This window comes from Tursiops truncatus, chromosome 16 (assembly GCF_011762595.2).
Source record: "Tursiops truncatus isolate mTurTru1 chromosome 16, mTurTru1.mat.Y, whole genome shotgun sequence".
NCBI classification, from domain to species: domain Eukaryota; kingdom Metazoa; phylum Chordata; class Mammalia; order Artiodactyla; family Delphinidae; genus Tursiops; species Tursiops truncatus.
Window position 1 is genome coordinate 25970609 of NC_047049.1, and position 24664 is coordinate 25995272.

Sequence of the window (24664 nt, forward strand, 5' to 3'; positions counted from 1 at the left end):
ATCAAACTAAACAAGTTTGATGGGGAACTGTACCATATTGTAATAATATCATGATCCCATCTACTGAGTGAGAAAAAGAATCATCATCAAATTAAAAGTGGTGTGCTGCCCAAGACACTATTAAAAGCTAAATAAGGCTAAAAATGGGACTCCATTGGAGAGAATGAATTGTCCTTCTTTTCCAACATTAATCTAAGGATTGTCACAAAGAGGCCCCATCAGAAGAGTCCAACACAGTTTCTTCCCACTAGTCATATTATCTATCCTACAGCCATAGACACGGAGTTAATGAAGGGTAGGTTTCACGTACAAGCCACTGTGAGGGTGTCATCCCATATAGAGGAGTCAAAGTTAAAATTGAGGCAGCAAACTTATCCCCAGAGATATATGCCTGGTACTAAGTTGAGATTCATAAGATTCTCCCTGAGTTTTCCTTACCGCTAAATGCTGGGATAACTGATGCTCACTGAATGCCGATATTTGTATGAATAAAAATGAAGGGATTTAGCAAATCTTCTTCCTGCACACAGTTGTCAAAAAAAATCTGACCTTTACAACAGGAAAAAGAGGGGGGATTTAAAGATTTAAAGAAGAGGCAGTGACTGCCTGATGTATAACAAACCTTTGAAAAATTATAAAGCAGTGAAAATCCCCTACTGGTCCCAACAAAATGTGTCCAATTTGCATTCCAGCAAAGCTTTCCATACATACCGTTTGGCTCCTGTGTGTACTTCCAGGCAAGTAAATCCCGAAGAATAATACCACTGGGACCTAAGTCTGATCTCTGATATATTACTGCTCCACAACTCCAGATCAGGCTCCACAAATGCCTTTTTGGTTCCAAATAACTAAATCAAAGTCATCCTGATAAGCTTTGAAAACAGGGAATGTGAGGAGTGGTTTAATGAATGTTACAACTCAACCTATTACAGACCACAGTACATTACTGGAAGAGGGAGGGTAAAAAACCATCCCCAAATCTCTCAAGACCAAATCCAGACATACCTGTCATTCAACCATACCTGACTATAAAGCCTTATTCAAAGCATGACTTTGATCAAATGGTTAGGATGCATTTGTAAACCTAACACCAGAGTGGCAGGTGGGGGAGGGGAGGGAGGGAGGTTAGAGACTACAATTTTCTGTTTGCTTTGAAAACTGGTCCAAACTCATTTAAAAAAAAAAAAAGCAACCGATGGAAGCAATAAACACTGAAATGTATTCTGATTTATTGAGATTTAAAACACAGCAAACACATTACACTAGAAAAAATAATTTTTCTGAAAGTTAGAAAAATCTACCACCCAACACATAAACTGGAGAAAGCAGTGCTACAAAAAAAAAAAAAGAAAAGAAAAGCTGGACTTATAGAGAAAAGCAAAAGAACTAGAAGGTCAAGCTTCCTAGTTCCCAGCATCAATTTTCTCCTTTCAAAAGAAGAAAGTAACTTCCACAACAGAAAAATTTAGATAAGACACACTAAAACATTAACCATAGTGACTATTATTATATGAATCACAAAATATATAGACATAAGAAGTAGAAATTGACGGCTTAAAAAAGGTAAGAAAAAGGCATTTAGGAACTCAATAATTTGATGCAGAAGACATCCTGCCAGATAGAAAAGAAATGGGAACATTTAGAGTATTAATGTCCATATAAGTAGTAATGGAATAACAACTGAAATCAATTTATGTAGCACCTTAAAAAGAACCAGTCACTCATTAGACGGAATTAGAGCTAACTCTGTCTCCAGAAGGTTATTCAGCAAGCAGGAAAGTAAGCTGGCAATCTGCAAGCAAACTGAGCCTCCTGTATAGTCAGCAAGACCCAGCCCATTGCCTGGTGCAGGATTCTGATGGCATATGAAACCAGAAATACTACCATCTACTGTCAAGACCCAAAGAGTAACTGACACTCTCTTTTTGGCAAGTCAGATTTCAACCCTGTCTAGGCAACCCACATCAGCTGTGATCACTATCTCCTACAGATTTTAGAAGAAAGTAATTCTTTAGCACAAAATGTAGAACCTCAATACTTTATTTGACCAGAAGAGCCTTCCAGCGACTTCAGGGAAGCATGCCAGGAGATCCATAAGTACTGGAAGGAGTTTTACCTGGTGCTGGTGAGGATGTGGAGAAACTGGAACCCTCATACAGTGCTGCTGGGACTGTAAAATGATTCAGCTGCTGTGAAAAACAGTTTGACATTTCCTCAAAAAGTTAAACATAGAGTTACCACATGAGCCAGTAATTCCACTCCTGGGTATATAATTCAAAAGAATGAAAACAGGTACTCAAATACATGTACACACATATTCCTAACAGCACTATTCACAGCACTATTCAGCTTTAGCTGCTCCACCACATGTGGGATCTTCCCAGACCAGGGATCAAACCCACATCCCCTGCACTGGCAGGCAGATTCTTAACCACGGTGCTACCAGGGAAGTCCCAAAAGTAATGATTCTCTTATCACTAGTTCTACTTAATTTTTCTACAGTGTTTTAACAGGATATGAGCTTCCCTTCTGGGAAACCATAATCAAGTTCCAGTTAGGGCCTGTGGTATCTCCTGTGTAGCTTTTGTAGAGACAAGCAGTCAGCTCAGGCCATAGTACAAAGGGACCATTTTGGATTCTTGCAAAAGTAAAGTACAACTGGTAGCTTTCCACTCACCAAAACTTATTGTTCTGAAGCAGAAATGTTGGTGAGCCATCTCTGTCTTGCACTCCCCACTGGAGACTCACTGAATCCAAGCTTCTTCAGCCAGCCACAAATCCTTAGAGACTCTACATCTGCTGAGACCTCATGAGGATTTCACACTATGCAAGACCACAGTAAGGAATTTCCCCTTCCTCCATCACAGTTCAATGCTGAGTTCTCTGGAGACACAGGTACTTCATTGTTTCCTGTCTTGCATTCTGAACAAGACTTTTCCCCTACCTAATGACAGTTTAAATTTCACCAATAGACAGAATTTTCTAGCTTGAACAGTCATTTTTCATATTGTCACTCTGTCTTTCACATTTTCTCATTCAAATTGGTAAAGCAAAAGCATTTGCAGAGTATGAGGTCCATCCTGTAATGTTTAATACCTGTTGTAATCTTTGCTCCTATCGATAACCTCCCACCCTCTTGGCACAAGGCCTTAAGTCACCCATGTCCTTAAAGACTCCTAAAATTGGTGGTTTATAACATCTACTTTGTCCCCAACCTACTCCATCCATGATGCCATGAAGACACACAATATACACAAACTTCCCGAAGTCCTTCCTCATTGTTTTATTCATTGCTATTTTCATAGCTTCCTTTTGGAGAAAAAAAATCAGAGCTAATAACCAAAGAGCAATAGTCACTACAAAGGGGTACTAAACCAGCCTCTAGGCTCACAGCTATACATCATAAAAGCACAAACTGAGAAGTATCCCATTTCTCATTAATTAAAAAAAAAAAAAAAACCTGCTTTTGGAATTCCCTGGTGGTACAGTGGTTAGGACTCAGCACTCTCACTGCCAGGGCCCAGGTTCAATCCCTGGTTGGGGAACTAAGATCCCACAAGCTGTGCAGCGTGGCCCAAAACAACAACAACAAAAAAAAAAAAAACTGCTTTAATAAAAGTGGTTGTTGGGCTTCCCTGGTGGCGCAGTGGTTAAGAATCCACCTGCCAATGCAGGAGACACAGGTTGGAGCCCGGGTCTGGGAAGATCCCACATGCTGCGGAGCAACTAAGCCCGTGTGCCACAACTATTGAGCCTGCGCTCTAGAGCCCGTGAGCCACAACTGCTGAAGCCCGCACGCCTAGAACCCATGCTCCGCAACAAGAGAAGCCACTGCAATGTGAAGCCCACGCACCGCAACGCAGAGTGGCCCCAGCTTGCCGCAACTGGAGAAAGCCCGTGTGCAGCAACAAAGACCCAGCGCAGCCAATAAATAAATAAATAAATAAATAAAATTTTAAAAAATGAAAGTGGTTGTTAATGGCATCAATAAACTGCTTACCCTGTCAGCTTAATTTGGAGAACTTTAAAAGTTGACCTTCACCTCCAAAATATACAAGCAGCTCATGCAGCTCAATATCAAAAAAACAAACAACCCAATCCAAAGATGGGCAGAAGACCTAAGAAGACATTTCTCCAAAGAAGACATACAGGTGGCCAACAAACACATGAAAAGATGCTCAACACCACTATCATTAGAGAAATGCAAATCAAAACCAAAATGAGGTATCACCTCACACCAGTCAGAATGGCCATTATCAAAAAAGCTAACAATAAATGCTGGAGAGAGTGTGGAGAAAAAGGAACCCTCTTGCACTGTTGGTGGGAATGTAAATTGGTACAGCCACTATGGAGAACAGTATGGAGGTTCCTTAAAAAACTAAAAATAGAACTACCATATGACCCAGCACTCCCACTACTGGGCATATACCCTGAGAAAACCATAATTCAAAAAGTTACACGTACCCCAATGTACATTGCAGCACTATTTACAATAGCCAGGACACGGAAGCAACCTAAGTGTCCACTGACAGACAAATGGATAAAGAAGATGTGGTACATATATACAATGTAATATTACTCGGCCATAAAAAGAAATGAAACTGAGTCATTTGTAGTGAGGTGGATGGACCTAGAGTCTATCATACAGAGTTAAGTAAGTCAGAAAGAGAAAAACAAATACCGTATATTAATGCATATATATGGAATCTAGAAAAATGGTACTAATGAACCTAGTGGCAGGGCAGGAACAGAGACGCAGATGTAGGGAACGGACTTGTGGACACGGCGGGTAAGGGGAGGCTAGGACGAATTGAGACAGTAGCACTGACAGATATACACTACCATGTGTAAAATAGCTAGTGGGAAGCTGCTGTATAGCACAGGGAGCTCAGCTCGGTGCTTTGTGACAACCTAGAGGGGTGAGATGGGGAGGGTGGGAGGGAGGCTCAAGAGGGAGGGGACAGATATATACATATAGCTGATTCACTTTGTTGTACAGTGGAAACTAACACAACATTGTAAAGCAATTATAATCCAATAAAGATGTAAAAAAATTTTTTTAATAAAGAAAATGTGGTAAAACAAACAAACAAAAAATTGCCCTTTAATACACAGGTACAATCCTATGACTACTTCCCTAGGCAAGGGGTGCTATTCGCTCCCTTAAGAGCTAATGGTTTGTACCCCCATAGTTTCTATCACCATGATATGATCTTTTAATAGTATCTAGTATCATCAGTAACTACTACACTTTACCTCCTCTCCCTGCCCCCCCAACCTTATCCCGCTGAGTAAGGCATTCAGAGCCAGTAATTGCCACGTCTTGGTGAACTTTTAATTTTTCTACCACCTCTCAGCACTACAGTTCTGTGACTCTCCTAACCCCAAGCCAGAACTTCAGCGTGCTCAATTAGACCCTGGAACTAAAAAATTCATGTGCTTTATTCCCAGAAAGTTACTTCCACACACTACCAGAAACAGCCTGGCTCTGTTAGTGTGTATGCCATGCTTTCAGTGAACCTTCCTATTGAACTTGGATGTCTAACAACAGGGACCAGCGAGCAGCAAGCCTGCTGCTAGAGAACAAGGTCGACTCATCAGGCAGTCCAGGATTCTCTGGAATCAGCTCCTTTGATAGACATAGCATAATCACAAAGAAAAAGGGCATTTCCCATGGAGTTGTGATTAAAATAATAATGTTAATTTGCATCCAGGTAAGACAGAAAGGTCCAGAAACAAGTAATACTTATTCACCTCTGTCTCTTGATCCTCTTTTACAAATGGCCCACCTGAAAGTTAGCTATAGTTCTGCCCTCATCCACATAAAAAGCAAATAAATAGTTAGGTCATTGTCTTTTTCAAATCATAATCACATTTTAATAGAAGCTTTTACTAACTGCGTAACCTTGAACATGTTACTTAATCTTTCTGGAGCCTGAATTTTACCTGTAAAAGGAGGATACTAATAAAGGCTCAGTCTATTTTGTGGGTTGTTATGAGATGTAAATGAAAGAAAATATATGCAGACTATCACAGTCAAGAGGAGCCTAAGGAAACATGACAACTAAATGTAATGTGGCATCCTGGATGAGATCCTGGAACAGAAAAAGACCATTAGGTTAAAACCAAGGAAACTTGAATGAAGTACGGACTTCAGTTAATATATTAGTACTGGTTCATTAATTGTGACAAATGTACCATACTAATGTGAGAGGTTAATAACAAGGGGAAATTTGGTGTAGGGTATACGGGAACTTCTTTACAACTTTTCCATAGATCTAAATCTATTCTAAAATAAAAAGGCTTTTAAAAAAGTTTTAGATACTTCCCTGGTGGCACAGTGGTTAAGAATCCGCCTGCCAATGCAGGGGACACAGGTTCGATCCCTGGTCTGGGAAGATCCCACATGCCGTGGGTCAACTAAGCACATGTGCCACAACTACTGAGCCTGTGCTCTAGAGCCCATGAGTCACAAGTACTGAGCCTGCGCTCTAGAGCCTGTGAGCCACAACTACTGAGCCCTTGCGCCCTAGAGCCCACATGCCACAACTACTGAGCCCGCGTGCTGCAACTACTGAAGCCCGTGCACCTAGAGCCCGTGCTCTGCAATAAGAGAAGCCACCACAATGAGAAGCCTGTGCACCACAACGAAGAGTAGCTCCCACTCGCTGCAACTAGAGAAGGCCCGCACGCAGCAATGAAGACCCAACGCAGCCAAAAAAAAAAAAAGTTTTAAAAATATGCAAAAGCATTTCACAAACTGTAAAGTTCTAGTCAATTGTAAAATATCATATAACTTAGTAGATTTAGTCTTTCATAGAGATTGTTGGTAGGTGGGCAGCCATCTTAAGCAGCTCAGATAACGGAGGTAGCTTAAAGAGTTAAGTTCCGGTGTGGAAGAGTCTAGCCCCCAGAAACATCCCAGCTGTTTCCTGCCAGCTGGTGCCTCATGTCTGACTTTCAATAGAGTTGATTTTCGTTGTATAATTATATTTGTCTTTCAACTTGTCTGTTTTACTAAAAAAAAACGGTTACTTTTTAAAAAGAGGCTCTATCCAGGTATGTGCTTTAATTTAAGACTACAAAAAGTGAACTGTAAGGCAAGGGTATGGCTGTTTATTGGGTCCATTTCCTAACTGCTCAAACAGATCTAATTTCTATTCCCAACTTCAAATATAGGAACAGACAGACACCCAGAGATAGAATACAGCAAGTGTACCCAACTCCTGCCAACTCCTGTTCTGCCCTGAAAAAAAAAAAAAGAAGAAAGCAAGAGTCCCAGAAGTGCAGGAAATTGTTTCTCAGACGAAAGACAACACTTCCTTTCCCAGAACAATCCATCTCCCACACTGACATCCTGCTCCTGCTATATTTACCCAACCCAAATCTGCCGATGATATACTTCCAGCTGCACTCCTGCCACATGGTCCTGTCACTCAGCCACAACACTCAGAGGGGAATCTGTCCAGAGGGCAGAGCCTAGAAATCACTACACACTAATCCATGCTTCCTCTATTGGTAGCCTTCAGAGTAAAGTGAGACAAAATACGGACAGTATTACTCCCTGTTTATTTTGGAAGTGACTGGGGAGACAAGACGTACTTCATTTTGTATAGTTGCTAATTTTGACTGCTCTCACAGTAGCCAGTGGAGGAGCCTAAAGAATGAAGGGATTGAAATGGAAGGTTATAAATAACTGTTAATGCTAGCTCTCCAAAAGGCATCACTTAATAGACTCTTCCACCCCAACCTACTAGGATCAGGCTATCAAGTCACCCTATTACAGGGTAAGCCCTTCAGTTCTGAGTGGATGGATCCAAGGAGTCAAAGATGGGACCATTTCATTCAACCCAACCTCATCCTACCTTGCAACCCACTCTACTGAAGGGGGAAAGCCCAAACAGTAGACTAGGTAAAGGTAAATGTTAGAGCTAATTCCCAGTTTCCTATTTAGCAGCCCTGTATTCTTGGTCCTTCCCTCCAAGTTCTTTTCTTCTCCTCCTTTCTGTTCATTCTTCCTTACTTTCTGCCTCTCTAGTTCCATTTACTTTCTTTCCCTACTTTTATCTCTCTTTTTAAATTTATCATGGGCAAGGTTTCCTCCACAAAACATAACTGATAGCTAGTAAGGCTTTCAGTAGTAATGTCATATCATCAGCCTACTCTTCACTGTAGTAACACCAAAGGACCTGAGACTCAAGAGCAATACCTCTTTCTCTCTCTGCCTTTTCTTTTCTTAGGGAAGCTCATTCACGCATATTGATCAGATCCTTCAAAGGAATAAAAGGAAAGTAGAAGCAAAAGGAAAAATGTAGAGAAAAAAAAAGCGAAGGAGAGAAAAGGGTGATAGTAAATAAGAATGGGGAGTACTTTTCTCAAACCATTTTTCTCTCTTAAAGCTCCTGATGGGCATTTCAAAACTTTATTCATTTTAAAAAGCTGAAGTAGAAGTTCTTAATGAGCCCAACCAGGCTTTTAAAACAGATTTGAGAAAAGTTGAAATATGTTGCATTCATATTGCTATCCCACTTATTAAAAGGGGGAAAGAAAAAAAGAGAAGGGAATCAGCTTCACATGGCTGTTTCCAGTCTGGCTTAGAGGAGAAACATTTATGCTGTTGGTTGAGTGGAGAACAAATTCCACTGGGTTATGTTGCCATATTCTAGGAAATCACCAAACCCTCAGTCAAGCCTCATTGAAATAAACCTTTTCCCAATTTTCAAAACTCTTTTAAGTTACTGGATTTTTTTTTTTTTTTTTTTTTTTTGGCTGTGCCACACAGCTTATGGGATTTTAGTTCCCTGACCAGGAATCTAACCCGGGCCCTTGGCCATGACAGCGCAGAGTCCTAACCACTAGACTGCCAGGGAATTCCTCAAGTTACTGGATAGTTTTAAAAAACAGCATCACCGAAGCCATAAAGAAATACAGACCTTCAGGACATGTGACTGTATTTCTTAGAAAGGAAGAAACACAAGCAAGCTAAGAAGAAAATTCACATTTTCTTTCCATACCTAAGAACAAGTCCTTTAAGAGCAGGTATTTCAAGCAACCACTCAAAATTTTCTGTCACTGCAATCTGAAAATGGTTCAGGCAAAAATCATCAATGTATGATAAATCATGGGGGGAAAAGTTTAATGAAGAGCAAAACAAGGTCTTAATGTGTCTCCCCACAGACTCCTTATGAGTTCCAAGGGGCTAATAGTATCTATCCAGTGGAGAAACAAAGTAACATCTTGATGAAATGATCAAAATTAATATCACAAATGAGGGGCACCTCCACATATCATATCCTGAGAAGGACACTGTTATCAGTAGTGATTGTATAGATTCATGTCAGATACATATAACCTGAATCATCATGACGAAAACACCAGACTAACCCAAATGAGGAACATTCTCGAAAGAAAGAAAGAAAGAAAGAAAGAAAGAGAAAGAGAAAAAGAGAGGGAGGGAAGGAGGGAGAGAGAGAAAGAAAGAGAGAAAGAAAGAAAGGAAAAGAAAGAAAGAAAAAAAACTGGCTGGTATTCATAAAAAATTTCAATTATCATAAAAGACCAAGAAAGGCTGAAGAACTGTTTCAGATTAAAGGAGACTAAAGAAACATGACAACTAAATGCAATATGTGATCCCTGACTGAAGGGAAAAAACTAAAAAGTTTATTATTGGGACACTTGACAGAATTGGTATATGAATAGTACTGTATCAATGCTAAATTTCTTGAATTTGATAACTGTACTAAAGATTATGTAAGAGAATATCCTCGTTCTTAGGAAACATACACTGAAGTATTAAGGGATAAAAGGTCGTGATATATATAATCTACTCTCAAATGGTTTAGAATAAAGTTTATATACATATGTATGTGTGTGTGTACAGAAAGAGAATAATAAAACAAGTAGCAGAAGGGTATATAGGAGATCTCTGTATTATCCTTGCAACGTTTCTGTAAGTTTGAAATTATTTCAAAATAAAAATTCGAAAGAATTCACCATCAGTTGACCTGATTAAATGTCCTGACACCAATTAGGTAAGGAGGAAATGGGGCTGGACTCATATTCTAGATAACAATACAACCATCTATGGTAGGGAAGCAAGCCAACTTTTTCCTTCCCTTTGGAGCTTTCAGAGGAAAACTATTACCAACATAAATATTTCCCGCTCTCTGACTTCTGTTACTGCATGCACACAACCCAGTTTTGCTGACTCTCGAGACTGTAGCCTACCTAGGACCACTTAGCATCCTGGCAACAGCTCCCATTCTCTAAATACCAAAGAGTTCTACCAAATGCAGCCACTGCTCATTTCCTTCTTTATAAAGAACCTAGAGAACAGAATAAGTCTTTAAAACCTCTGAAACGAGACTGATTAAGATGCTAATCTTGGGCTCACTTGGGAGGATTAATGAGCCATATTTGGATTCTGGCAACAGAAATCCACTTCCCTTGACTACTTTCCCCACAATGCTTCTTTCCAGGTGGGCTGAACCAAAAGAAAACTTCTCTTCCTGGGCCAGAGGGAACCAGGATCCTCTGCCAGTCACTGGGCTCTGGTCACAAAAAGTATTTGGCTATAGTAGGTATTAACGATGTACCTTGGATGTACACTCATCCCAGAAAAAAGGTAAAGGAGAAAGAACTGCACTTCAAACATAATAAGCGGGTTTCCCTGGTGGCTCAGTGGTTAAGAATCCGCCTGCCAATGCAGGGGGCATGGGTTCGAGCCCTGGTCCGGGAAGATCCCACATGCCGTGGAGCAACTAAGCTCGTGTGCCACAACTACTGAGCCTGCGCTCTAGAACCCATGAGCCACAATTACTCAGCCTGCGAGCCTAGAGCCCGTTCTCCACAACAAGAGAAGCCACCGCAATGAGAAGCCCGTGCACCGCAACGAAGAGTAACCTCCACTCACCGCAGCTAGGGAAAGACCGCGCAGAGCAACGAAGACCTAATGCAGCCAAAAATAAATAAATTAAATAAATTAAAAAAAAACATAATAAGCTATCAAGCAAATGATAGGTCACAGGTCTTTTTGTGGAATACATTTATACTCCAACAGCCACTCCAACCTTCTTTTTTCTTTTTTGGCTGTGTTGGGTCTTTGTTGCTGCACATGGGCTTTCTCTAGCTGCAGCGAGCGGGGGCTACTCTCATTGTGGTGTGCGGGCTTCTCATTGCGGCGGCTTCTCTTGCTGCGGAGCATGGGTTCTAGAGCGTGAAGGCTTCAGCAGGTGTGGCATGAGGGCTCACTAGTTGTGGCTCATGGGCTCTAAAGTGCAGACTCAGTAGTTGTGGCTCACAGGATTAAGTGCTCCACAGCATGTGGGATCTTCCCGGACCAGGGCTCAAACCTGTGTCCCCTGCACTGGCAGGCGGATTCTTAACCACTGCGCCATCATGGAAGTCTCTCCAACTTTCTCTTTTAGAAAGATCTTAACCACTGTTTGTTTGGTTTCTTTTTTTGGCTGCATTGGGTCTTCGTTGCTGTGCACAGGCTTTCTTTAGTTGTGGCGAGCGGGGCCTACTCTTCGTTGCAGTGCGCGGGCTTCTCATTGCAGTGGCTTCTCTTGTTGTGGAGCACGGGCTCTAGGTGTGCGGGCTCAGTAGTTGTGGCACGTGTGCTTAGTTGCTCCGCGGAATGTGGGATCTTCCTGGACCAGGGCTCGAACCCGTGTCCCCTTGCATTGGCAGGAGGATTCTTAACCACTGTGCCACCAGAGAAGCCCTTAACCACTCTTTAACTGCTTCACTGCCTTACTATCTCTTTCCACCCTTGAAAATCCTAGGAATACATTTTTTTTTCCTAAGGAAAAAGGACATTTCTAAAGGGCATTCTCTCTAAGGACCCAAGTTTCTTAAGGGTTACTTCTAAATAAGGGTGCTTTTCTCTGGGATTCACAAGATAAATATATGATGGTATGTTCTATTAATTTGAAGCTAAATCCTATCCAAAGTCACATGGGTTTTGATACTTTTTCCTCATATGAGGCCGCTGGGCTAAAGACAATGGGCTGCTACTAAAAAATGTTCATGTTATTTTTGAAATGGCATTGTCCGATTCGAGCTATAGAAAAGGACTTTGCTCATTCTTTATTTATTTTTGGTTGTGCTGGGTCTTCATTGCTGAGCCCGGGCTTTCTCTAGTTGCGGTGAGTGGGGCTACTCTTCGTTGTGGTGCGCAGGCTTCTCATTGCAGTGGCTTCTCTTGTTGCGGAGAATGGGCTCTACGCTCGCGGGCTCAGTAGTTGTGGCGCACAGGCTTAGTTGCTCTGTGGCATGTGGGATCTTCCCGGACCAGGGTTCGAACCCGTGTCCCCTTGCATTGGCAGGCGGATTCTTCACCACTGCGCCACCAGGAAAGCCCCTCATTCTTTTATTTATTTTTTTACAGTGTTAGCCCAATTAAGTTATGAATTTTTATTTTATTTTTTTGGCCACGCCACAAAGCTTGAGGGATCTTGGTTCCCCGACCTGGGCCCTCAGCAGTGAAAGCAGAGTCCTAACCACTGGACCGCCAGGGAATTCCCCTCATTCTTTCGGCACCTTAGCTAAATAGCTATTAATATCTTCGTTTTGTGCCCCAAGACCGTAGAATCCTAACAATTGTGTTAGAAGCCCCAAGCCTGAGAGCTGAATTTTATTAGAAGCTGATTTTTTTTTTTTTTTTTTTTTGCGGTACGCGGGCCTCTCACCGCTGTGGCCTCTCCTGTTGCAGAGCACAGGCTCCGGACGCACAGGCTCAGCGGCCATGGCTCACGGGCCTAGCCACTCTGCGGCATGTGGGATCTTCCCAGACCGGGGCACGAACCCGTGTCCCCTGTATCGGCAGGCGGACTCTCAACCACTGTGCCACCAGGGAAGCCCTAGAAGCTGACTTTTATTAGAGAAGACAATTAGCCATTGATTTTTTTTTAATAAGTTTATTTATTTATTATTTATTTTTGGCTGTGTTGGGTTCATTGCTGCACGCGGGCTTTCTCTAGTTGCGGTGAGCTGGGGTTACTCTTCATTGCAGTGCGCGGGCTTCTCATGGCAGTGGTTCTCTTGTTGCGGAGCACGGGCTCTAAGCACTTGGGCTTCAGTAGTTATGGCATGCGGGGGCTCAGTAGTTGCGGCACTCAGGCTCAGTAGTTGTGGCCCATGGGCTCTAGAGCGCAGGCTCAGTAGTTGTGGTGCAAGGGCTTAGCTGCTCCGTAGCATGTGGGATCTTCCCGGACCAGGGCTCGAACCCATGTCCCCTGCATTGGCAGGTGGATTCTTAACCACTGCACCACCAGGGATGTCCCCAGCCATTGATATCTTATCCTGTGGTACAATTTTAGTCAGTTCAGCTCTGAGATGCAGACTGATTAATCAAAGATGAATATAAATGGACTAATCGAGCCAAGACATTCAAAGCCCTAAAGCAGCTAATGAAGCTGCCATGCACATGGTTACTGCCAAGTAGCCAAGGCGAGAGGAGAGAGTGGGGGTGGGATAGATAATGCAGACAAACACAAGTGCTGTTCTTCTGACCACCCTAGAACCTCTTTCAGCACACCAGGGCATACAACAATTTCCTGAGGTCACATGTGGAAGCTGGGAAGACTTCAAACCAGTGCCCAGCTGTCCACTCAAATTCCAGAGCTTCTCAAATCAACAGCCCACTAGACCATATACTTTATGAGGACAGGAACTGTGTTGGTCTCCTTGAAAACTAGGTTCTTAATACCTAATTCAGTGTCTGGCACACATTATGTGCTCGAGAAATACTTGTTGACTTAGTAGATAAATGAATTTCTGCCAAGAGCAAAGTTCCTGGAAAAGATGCTGTTCTGGAGTCTTTCCAGCACAAATTACTCCCTCCTTGACCCACCAAAAGAACTAAAAGGTTTAAAAAAAAAAAAAAAAAAGAACTAAAAGGATGGCCAGGTCAGGCCATGTCTAACACAATGTGCTATCCCCCTTTCCTGAACAATCAGCTTAACATCACATAAAACAGATAAGGTACAAGGTGCAAAGTGACTAGTTAGTCACAATTACATCCACAATCATTATCTCCTTGGGGGAAATCATAACATTCTCCAGGACTGTTATGATTCAAATGGTCTCAAATTAACCTCTGCCTTGCAAAAGCTGATTCATCCAGAGAGAAACGACCATATAAATAGAACTGCTTCAGCCATAAACAAAAAAAAGGAAATCCTGTCATTTTTAACAACATAGATGAACCCTGAGGACCTTATGCTAATTGAATACATCAGACAGAGGAAGATAAATAATGTATAATCTCATTTACGTGTGAAATCTGAAAAAACCAAATTCATATAAACAGAAAGTAGAATTGTGGTTGCCAAGGGGCTGGGTGTTGTAGGGAATGGGGAGACGTTGGTCAAAGGGTATAAACGTCTAGTTATAAGATGAATAAGTTCTGAGGATCTAATATACAGCATGGTGACTACAGTTAAAAATAATATATTATATACTTGAAAGTTGCTATGAGAATAGATCTTAAATGTTCTTAACACACACACACACAAACTGTAATTATGTGAGGTGATGGATGTGTTAACTAACATTATTGTGGTAATCATTTTGCAAAATATATGTGATTCAAATCATCATGCTGTACACCTTAAACTTACATAATGCTATATGTCAATTATATCTCAATAAAGCTGGGGAGAGAAAAGAGATCTTTAAGTAAATAAAGGAATGAACAGATAGATAAGATAAGGCTCTCTTTACCAGGGCTTTCAAAGTTTTTTTTTTTACCATGACCTACAGAAAGAAATACAGTTTGCACTGTAACCCAGAACATACACGTCTCTAACTGAAAACAAAAGTTTCCCCAAACAATATTTATCCTTATTATGTGTGATGCACTGATACTTTCTATTCTATTCCTTTTTTTTTTTTTTTTTTTTTTTGTTTTTTTTTGTTTTTTTTTTTTGCAGTACACGGGCCTCTCACTGCTGCGGCCTCCCCCATCGCGGAGCACAGGCTCCAGACGCACAGGCCCAGCAGCCATGGCTCACGGGCCCAGCCGCTCAGCGGCACGCGGGATCCTCCCGGACCTGGGCACGAACCCGCGTCCCCCGCATCGGCACGCGGACCCCCAACCACTGCGCCACCAGGGAAGCCCTATTCTATTCCTTTTAATGACCACAGCTTGTACCAGAAAGCAAGGAAGTGCTCAAAGCGGTCATATCAAAGGAACTAGTTTGAAGGGGCTCTCACTGATCAAATTTGGAATTACTTGAGCACCAAAAATAATCATAAATGAAATTAACTGTAAACATTGAATAAATAAAAATTCACAGGCCCCCCAAAAGGGGGAAAACTTACTTGCCACCGTCAGTTGTCATTATTACACAAACTCCTTACCTGAAAATTGGCGATTTAAGGGAAAGAATTAAGCATTTTCCTTGCCTTTTCAGGAGAAACTGTGGTTCATCCTCCAGTTTGTGAAGGAAAGCTATTCTAGACACTGCCAGCTAATAATGTAGAAAGAATGACAGAATTAGAAAATCATCATTCTGCAAACCCCCTCCCCCCAGTGAAATAAGTGATTCTGGCAAAAATTCACCAGTGGGTGATCATTAGGTAAAAGGATATTAGAGACAGGATATTCACAAGGTGCCAAATTACCACTTCACAGATTATCTACCAATTGCAAAGAGAAAAATAAATTTATTTTACAGTGAGGAGATATGGCAGTCACCACCAGAAGCAAGTAATCAAATTTAACACCACCAACGGTGGGACAACATGTGACAGTATGTGCCTCCTGTGGTGATAGAATATGAAGTACACAGTAACATCTATGAAATACTCTTGCCAAAAATGTTTAACCTGAATCAAATTAAGCTTTTAATCCTAACTTCTAGAATGGAAATATATGAGATAGAGTCACAAGTTAAATAACACCATAAGGACACAGACAAACCCAGAATATAGAACATTCTAAAGATAAATGGCCTGGTCTCTTCAAAAAGTCAATGCCAAGAAAAAAACAATAGGGTGGAGAAAACTGTATTAGATTTTTAAAGTCTAAAGAGATATAACTACCTAATGAAATGAGAATTCTGCTTGGATTTTGGTTTGTAAAACCAGCTATAGCTATAAAAGGCAGTTTGGGAACAAAAAGGAAATTTTAATACATGGACTAGATATTAGCTAATATTGGTAAATTACTGTTAAGTTTCTTAGGTGTGACAATGGTACTATGATTATGTAGGAGAATGTCCTTATTTAGGATGCATGCTGAAATATCAACACATCTGCAACTTATTTTCAAATGGTGTATGAAAAATATACACACATATATATTGATAAAGCAAATTATGGCTAAATATTAATAATTTTGACTCAAGAGCTTCCCTGGTGGCTCAGTGGTTGAGAGTCTGCCTGCTGATGCAGGGGACACGGGTTCGTGCCCTGGTCTGGGAAGATCCCACATGCCACGGAGCTGCTGGGCCCGTGAGCCATGGCCGCTGAGCCTGCGCGTCCAGAGCCTGTGCTCCGCAACGGGAGAGGCCACAGCAGTGAGAGGCCCGCGTACCGCAAAAAAAAAAAAAAAAAATTTTGACTCAAGTGTGAGATGTAGGTGGTCACTGTTGTATTATTTCAATTTTGCTGTGTTTGAAATTTTTCATACTAAAATTTGAGGAAAAAATGCTGTGCAACCCTTTAAAATGATATTACAGTTCATTAATAGAATGCAACTTGTAGTCTGAAGATACCACTCTAGCCCACAGTAGGGTAGTCATCATATTATCTTAGCTCTCTGGGACTTCCTTGGTGGTCCAGGGGGTAAGACGCCGTGCTCTCAGTGCAGGGGGCCAGCATTCGATCCCTGGTTGGGGAACTAGATCCTGCATGCATGCCACAACTAGGAGTTCACATGTCACAACTAAGAAGTCCTCATGCCACAACTAAGAGTCCGCATGCTGCAACTAAGACCAGGAGCAGCCTAAATAAATAAATAAATATTTTTAAAATAGTATTATCTTAGCTCTCACTTTATTACCAGTATGGAGGCAGTTTTCTTTAACCTGTGGCCCAAAGAGAAGAATGAATCTTCATGAAAAAGCTCACATGGAATGAGGCTTTCTTATTCTGCAACCCTTTGTCAAGAGCCTCCCAAGTGTTATATTTTTCTGCCAATTAATAACTCGCTTTACTTGAAAAGGAAGAATAATCAGTTGAAAAATTCCTACTAGTGTCAGGAAAATTTCATTTTGTCCCTCTACTTTTAGATGATCTTTCCCAATTCAGGGTCCATCACAGATAACATTAAAGTCCTTTTGATCCTCTTCCTCACCAATTAATGTCCCCAACTACCCTTAGCCTCCAGTTCCCAAGCTGCTTTCCAGGACACCTGGAAGCAAGCTACATGGCTGACTGCAGAAAAACCTTTGCTCCCACACTACATCTGGCCCTGCCTTTCCACCAAATCAAATGCCAATTTATTGCCCTCTGATGTACAGTCTATCAGTCCACTTCCTGGACGGCCCCACTTCACATTGGGCCAGAAACCCAAAGCAATAATGTGAGTTCTACAAACGGGCAAGTAATTGCTCAACAAGCGTGGAACAAGGAAAGGTCAGTTGTGATATGTGCACATGTGGCAGCCCTTCACAACTCAAACTACAGTGGTAACAGTGGTAACAGAAGGCTGGTGTTCCAGAAGAGGCATGCACTGAGAAGCCAGCCAACAGGCAGCCAGGAGTGCTTGTCCATCTAAGTCCTTCAGACTTCCAAAGACCAAAGTAAAGAAACAAAGACAAATGCACTCACCCTTTCCATAAACATATCCAATATCATTTTAGAAACTGGGGTGACCAACTGAGCATCTATGAGCATAGAGAGGTGGTTAGAGAAGGTAAAGCTAAGACAAATAACTCTATACTATCTCTCCTAATCAAAACTGCACACTGAATTTCAAACACCTGGCTTCTTCTGAAACCCTCTTGGCACTTGCCCTGAGTTTGAGTGGGTGGAAAAGAAGAAAGGGACTCTGCCTGCTTCCTTGTTAAAAACAAAGCAGCAGCTGGCTTTCCCTCTTTTAACTCATCTGACTGCTGTCACGGCAAGTTGAGCACATACCCAGAGAGAAATTTCAGGCCTCGAGAGGTAGCTGTGCTAAAGAGGACAATGTCAATGAGAGCAATACCAGCAACAATGACACCCACCACACACCTCACTGTTACCCTGTCCCCCAAACTCTACTAGAAATTAGGTTCTTTGCTTCTGATTTTGAGAGCCGAGCTATTAAGAAATGCCCTTTTTGGGACTTCCCTGACGGTCCACTGGTTAGGACTCTGTACTTTCACTGCCAAGGGTGCAGGTTCAATCCCTGATTGGGGAACTAAGATCCCACAAGCTGCGCAGCACAGCCAAAAAAAAGCCCTTTTTTTCACAACTTCCTTTCAGATACAAGTAGTGGAAAATGTGCCAGGAGACTAGTTCTAACGGCTAAGCGTGTTTGAGCACCAGGGAGAGAAAAAGGGAGAGCTGGACCAATAAGAAGCCAGACTACACAGAACTGCTTCTTCTCAAGAAAGTCTTCATTTTATAGTCCTGAGGACAAATAAATGTTTAGAAGAACTTCTTGGTTTAGAAGTGTCAAATGAAGAAGGTTCAGATCATTTGGGGAAAGCCCCAGTAAAAAGAAATGACCAAGTTAAGTCATCAAAATACAGGCCTCTGGAAGCCATCTTATTGATATGAATATTCCCTAGGGGAAAAAGAATCACAGTACCTTTATTTTCCCTAACTGTGCTCAAATGCCTGCAAGACTGAGGCTACTCAAGCTACCAAGATTCCAAATTGCCAAAGTCAGCCTGACTCAAATTCAAGTCACACCCTAATGTGCTACTCAACAATCTCCAAACTAATATAGTCACGAATTTTATTATACAACAAGAAACACAAAAAGGGCACAGGAGGGACTTCCCTGGCAGTTCAGTGGTTAAGACTCCACACTTACACTGCGGGGGCACAGGTTCAATCCCTGGTCAGGGAACTAAGATCCCGTGTGCTGCATGGCGTGGCCAAAAAAAAAGGCACAGGAAAGAGATACTTATATTAGTGTGCCCAACCTTGCCTCTTCTAATACTTAGCCCATTACATAAATTTGTCTGCCAAAGTTTATCATACTTGGTTCTTTCAGCCTCCACTTAGGCCTTGAACAATTCACCAGCTCATTTCCAAGTGGGTCAAAGCTAATGACTCGGGGAATTTCCTGGTGATCCAGTGGTTAGGACTCTGAGCTTCCACTGCCAGGGGCCCGGGTTCGATCCCTGGTTGGGGAAGTAAGATCCCACAAGCCGCAGCACGGCCAAAATCAAAAAAAAGTTAGTGACTCATTCAACCTTCTTCTCATGGCTTCTCATGCTGATTAATAATGATATATTGCTTACTCTAGGGAGATGGTAGCTCTAACACCAATTTTTTTTTCAAATATTACCCTTACTCTAACAGCAAATTTTTTTTTTTCAAATATTACCCTTACTCAATCTTTTTCCTGACAGTGACTACTAAAATCTCTTCACTACACTTTCCCATGTTCCAACTGAAACAGATTAACTTGAGGTATGAGGCATCCTGGAAGAGTTTTGCTTCAACTTAGAAGGCTATTTCTATGAGGCCTAAGCCAAACAGGTGTTAAGTCATAGTTCCTCCCAGGTTGGCTTTCAGACTCTGTTTAAATGTTCTCTGTAAACCTCTGGAGGTTACACGGATTCAAACCTCCTAGCTCAGATTCTGAATTCACAAAGCTTGAGACAGACAGTACCCTACAGGTGTGTTTGTCCAGGATAAACTATATTTAAATAAACTCCTGATACATCCACTCTCTCCAGGCACCTGCTTCTCCCTCTTAAACTCAAGCACACCATATCTTGCTGTCCAGGTAAGCACAGTAAAGAAATATCCTATCCCTCAAATATCTTATCCCTCAGAGTTACAATATGCAAACCCACCAACGTCTTTGGGAACACCTACACTCTGGCCAGAACAGCTTTACATGAGAAAGCCAAATAAGCAAATATATGAGTTAAATTTTTGTTCATTTCTTTGGCTTATGTGTTAGCAAGGGAAAGAGTGGGAGTAAGAAAAGATGGCAATAGATTTTTCTCGTTCACTCTCACCTATTCCATACCTGATAGGGAACCATATGGCACAGAGTAGAGGCTACAAAGGTTAGCCTTGGAATGGTCAGCTAGAGCCACTAGTCTTAAAAACCAGTGGTTACGAGGGCAGGAAGTTTGTTTACCATTACAGATCCAGTGCCTAAGTGCCTAAGCAAAATGTCTAGCACATAGCAGATATTCAATAAATATTGGTTAGAAGCAATTCAACAAGCTAGACCCAGAAGAAATCCAAAACTTGGTGAATCTCACAAAGAAAAGGTCCAAGCAGCTACAACAGTTCCATAGTTAATACAGGTGCTTATACTGAGCCTCAAGACCATATTAGTCTTATGCTAAATACCCCCAAACCCCATAGGTCCTCAGAATTAAAAAGGCCAGCCAGGGGTTATATCTCCAAAGGCAAACTCACTACCCTCCCCACCACCACCACCCCTGACACACACCACTAAGAGGTCTTCCTCAAGCCCTGGCCTTAAAGGGCTTTAAAGGCTTTAAAGTCATTAACAGGTGATTCCTTAAGAGAAGATTCTGGTTGTGATACTTTTAGACTGTTCTTCTCTCTGTGCTTTAAAACAAAAATTTTCTGGAAAAGAATCTCTTTGTAATGATCTAAGTTTGAAGACCAAGGACAAAGGCAGCCTCAATCTGGAGGCAAATGAACACAGCCAAACACCACAAATCACAACTGACTAGAGCCTTGTCCATGAAGTTATACTGAATGAAGGGTACTAAGGCTTGCAAGGACTTGCCTAATCTGGGAACAAAGAGATCAAAGACCAGAGATAATGCTGGCTAGAAGTATTCTTCTAAACTGTCTACTCTGGGGGGACTTCCCTGGCGGTCCAATGTTTAAGACTCCATGCTTCCATGGCAGGGGGCACGGGTGTGATCCCTCGTTGGGGAACTAAGATCTCACATCCCGTGCTGCGTGGCTAAAAAAATAAAAATAAACTGTCTACTCTCCACAGACCTAAAACCAAGAGCAGTATCAAGTATCCTAATATTTCACTTCCCCTTTCATCCCCCTATCCCATGCCACAGATCTTACCACCCAGTCTAACTGTGAGATTGGAGATAACTCCAATAAGCAAGAGCCCCAACAAGATCTCTAAAAGGATAAAAGGAAATGTGTCTTTGGAATCTAAGCCCATGGTAGGGCTTGGGCAGATGCAAGGGAGAGGCATTGGTCCTTCTGCCCCTAAGGCCAGGACAACCCAGCCCTGCAGGCAGCACAGAGTTAACTACCCACCCGCTTTGAGAAGCACAAAGGTACATCACTGCAACATGCCTAACATTTACATTGCCTCTCTCTGCTCATTAAACAGGTTTTGGTTAAATAATGAACAAACTGTATTACAGACTCCGATGAGAATTCCAAAATTATAAATCAACTGGGAAAGCCCAAAGGGGCAGACAGACAGGGAAGGGGGGAGAAGGATAATATTGACTAATATAAAGGGCGCAGCTTGACAGTGGATATTCCTGCCACACCTGATCAAACACACTCCGTTGGGGGAGGGGAAAGAGAGCAAGAGAGGGGAGATGGGACAAGAGAGCCTGAAATTTGCATCCGGAAAAGATTAAAATGGATTCTTTGGGGATAGAGAAAATACATAATATATATTACTATAAATGCAAAACTGTACTAAAAGCTAACTCAAATGTCAAAGATTACAGCTTGAATAAATTTAAATATAAAAGCCATGTGCTTCTTGAGTTAATGAGAGAGACATAAAAGGACAAACTGGGCTAGGAGGCTGAATAGAGCCTTATGCTGCCTTTGCTGGGCAATGGGTTCAAAGAACAGCAGCAACTATAGTCAGAGGCTTCCCTTCATGGCTCTGAGCCTTGAGAAAGAACTGGCAAATCCCATTACTTTTCCAGTGTACATTTGCTATTTTTAAAAATTAAGATACAATTCATATGCCATAAAATTCACCCTTCTAAAGTATACACTTCAATGGTTTTTAGTATATTCACAAAGCTGTACAACCATCATCATTATCTAATTCCAGAACATTTTCATCACCCCAAAAGGAAAGCCTATAACCATTAGGTTATAACCCTATAACCATGCCCACTCCCAGCTCCTGGCAACCACACATCTGCTTTAACTCCTTCAGAATAACCTCCTAAAGGATTCCTAAGAGAACTGAAAGACCAAATGAGGGGCAGCAGTCAAGTCTCACTGGTGGTGAGCTATGGCTTTATCCAAAGTACCAATATGCAAACTTTGCTCTTAGGCACTCCATACCTTCCAAGTGCAACCCTCTCTTTAGATTTGGTATTAGAATATTCTATTACTCTAGATGTTACAGAGCATCCAGTTGTCATGCATTTTAGGCAAATACTGACTGCAAATGTAGTCCAGAGACATATCTGTGAGAATAACTGATATGGACTTGCTAAACTTACTAGAGACAGTGGACTTATTTCCTTCACAATGCTCAGATAATGTTCCTGGAGAAGTAGGTAGCGCTTATGTCGGTAAAAGATTCTCTGACTGCTTACAAGAAAAGAGACAAAATCATTTAGGTTGATTGACAATGTCCAATGAACCACCTATTTCCATTAGTAATATTCTTAACCAACCCAGCCAGCAAATAACCTAGAAAAGTGCAAATAGAAAGCCTTTGTAAAAAGAGACCAAGCCCAAGTCATTTTCATGAGTTAAACTGAATAGAGTCTTAGAATTCCTGCCATACTTCCTCCAAACTAAGTGGTACAACATTCCCAGTCACATAGCACAGGCAGTCCCTTCAGTCTCTCTCTCCAAGTTCAAAACCCTTTCCCAGCCTCCAACCGTTAACAGGCTTCCAAGAAAGCAGTCCTCCTGACACTGCCAATCAGAAAAATCTGTTTGTTTTGGTAAAAGAAACAAGAAATTGGTCATGGATTGCAGAGTCCAGGACCACAGGGGCAGTTGACCCATAAACCTGTTCCTGGAAGCCAGCACTATGTGGGGGGTCAGAACCAATCAGAAGACCATGAAATGCTCTATTTTGGGTCCACTCTGTTATTTTCTCAGGCAGGTAATATGCTAAAACCCAAGAACAATGGGGCAACCTTGGCAGGCACCATTTCAACATCTGCCACAGCTGTTGGTCCCTGGAAAATACTACAACCTTCTTCCTTGCTCTGAGGGAAAGCCTGGCAACCTTGTTGGAACCCAGCTATGTTCCTAGTACCACTGACAGAACTGGCTCCTCAGTGCATTCTGGTTTTAATAGTTTCAAGCAGAAGATAATCTGGATTCCTAACCCAAAGATGTAAGAAAATTAGGCAGCAGACTCAACTTTGGTAGCTCTTAGATGGTCTAGACTCCAAACCCTGGACTGCACTATTCACCACAGATACAGTCTCTGAACTGAAGTCTTGGGATATGTCAGAATGGAGAAAACAAGTGTGGGATATGGATTGGATGGCAAGTAGGAAATGTGGCTCTGTCAGGATAGCAGCACCACCTCAGCTCCTCAAGGTCTGCAGCATGCCCAAAAAGCCTACAAGACTACTCCAGTCTGACCTCAGCCATTTTAAGGTGTCCCCAGCCACTTATAACAACAATTCCTAGCTGTCTATAAAATAATTGCCAAGTTTCCAAATGTATTAACTTGTTTAATCCCCTTAACTCTCTTAGAAAGACAATACTCTGAACTCTGACCCAACAAAAAGAGTTGTAAATATCTACTCACTACATTTTCTTTTTAATTGGGATGTGTACGCTTTATCTGAAAAGTTGAAAATATCTGGCAGCAGCATGGATGCAATTAGAGATTATCATACTAAGTGAAGTAAGTCAGAAAGAGAAAGACAAATACCATATGATATCACTTGTATGTGGAGTCTAAAATATGACACAAATTAACCTACCTAAGAAGCAGAAACAGAACAGAAACAGACTAACCTACCTAAGAAGCAGAAACAGAAACTCACAGAACAGACTTGTGGTTTTGGGGTGTGGGGGGAGGGGAGAGATGTAGTGGGAGTTTGGAGTTAGTAGATGCAAACTATTACATATAAAATGGATGAACAACAAGGTCCTACTGTATAGCACAGGGAACTATATTCAGTATCCTCGGATAAGCCATAATGGAAAAGAATATAAAAAAGAATGTATACATGTATAACTGAGTCACTTTGCTGTATAGCAGAAATTAACACAACATTGTAAATCAACCATACTTCGATTAAAAAAAAAAATCTGTGCAAGCCACCAACTTTCTAAAGCAGCCAAATCACTTACAGTACAGGCCATAAAATGGAAACATGCCACCTAGTTGCATTAGCCTTGCTCACCAGCTAACAACAACAACCTCTATACTACTTGATCGTTCTTGGTTAATACTGCCAACACTTTTTAACTGAGTAGAATTTGCTCCTTTTAAGAAACATGTAGGGGCTTCCCTGGTGGCGCAGTGGTTGAGAGTCCTCCTGCCAATGCAGGGGATGCAGGTTCGTGCCCCGGTCCGGGAAAATCCCACATGCCGCGGAGCAGCTGGGCCAGTGAGCCATGGCCGCTGAGCCTG

General features: G+C 41.8%; 1 protein-coding gene across 14 annotated transcripts in view; it reads right to left on the bottom strand.

The window, feature by feature from the left end:
- GBF1 (golgi brefeldin A resistant guanine nucleotide exchange factor 1) overlaps positions 1–24664 on the bottom strand; it is a 122312-nt gene that overhangs the window by 80001 nt on the left and 17647 nt on the right. The window contains exons 1-2 of one of the 14 annotated variants that reach the window (XM_073794016.1): positions 2678–3344; positions 2117–2170 (exon numbers count right to left, since the gene is read on the bottom strand). The exons of the other annotated variants lie outside the window; for them this stretch is intronic. Coding sequence (XP_073650117.1) covers positions 2117–2170; positions 2678–2717 — 94 coding nt within the window. The 5' untranslated portion in view covers positions 2718–3344. Of the gene's footprint in view, positions 1–2116; positions 2171–2677; positions 3345–24664 lie in introns of those variants that run through there. 14 annotated transcript variants of the gene reach the window in all.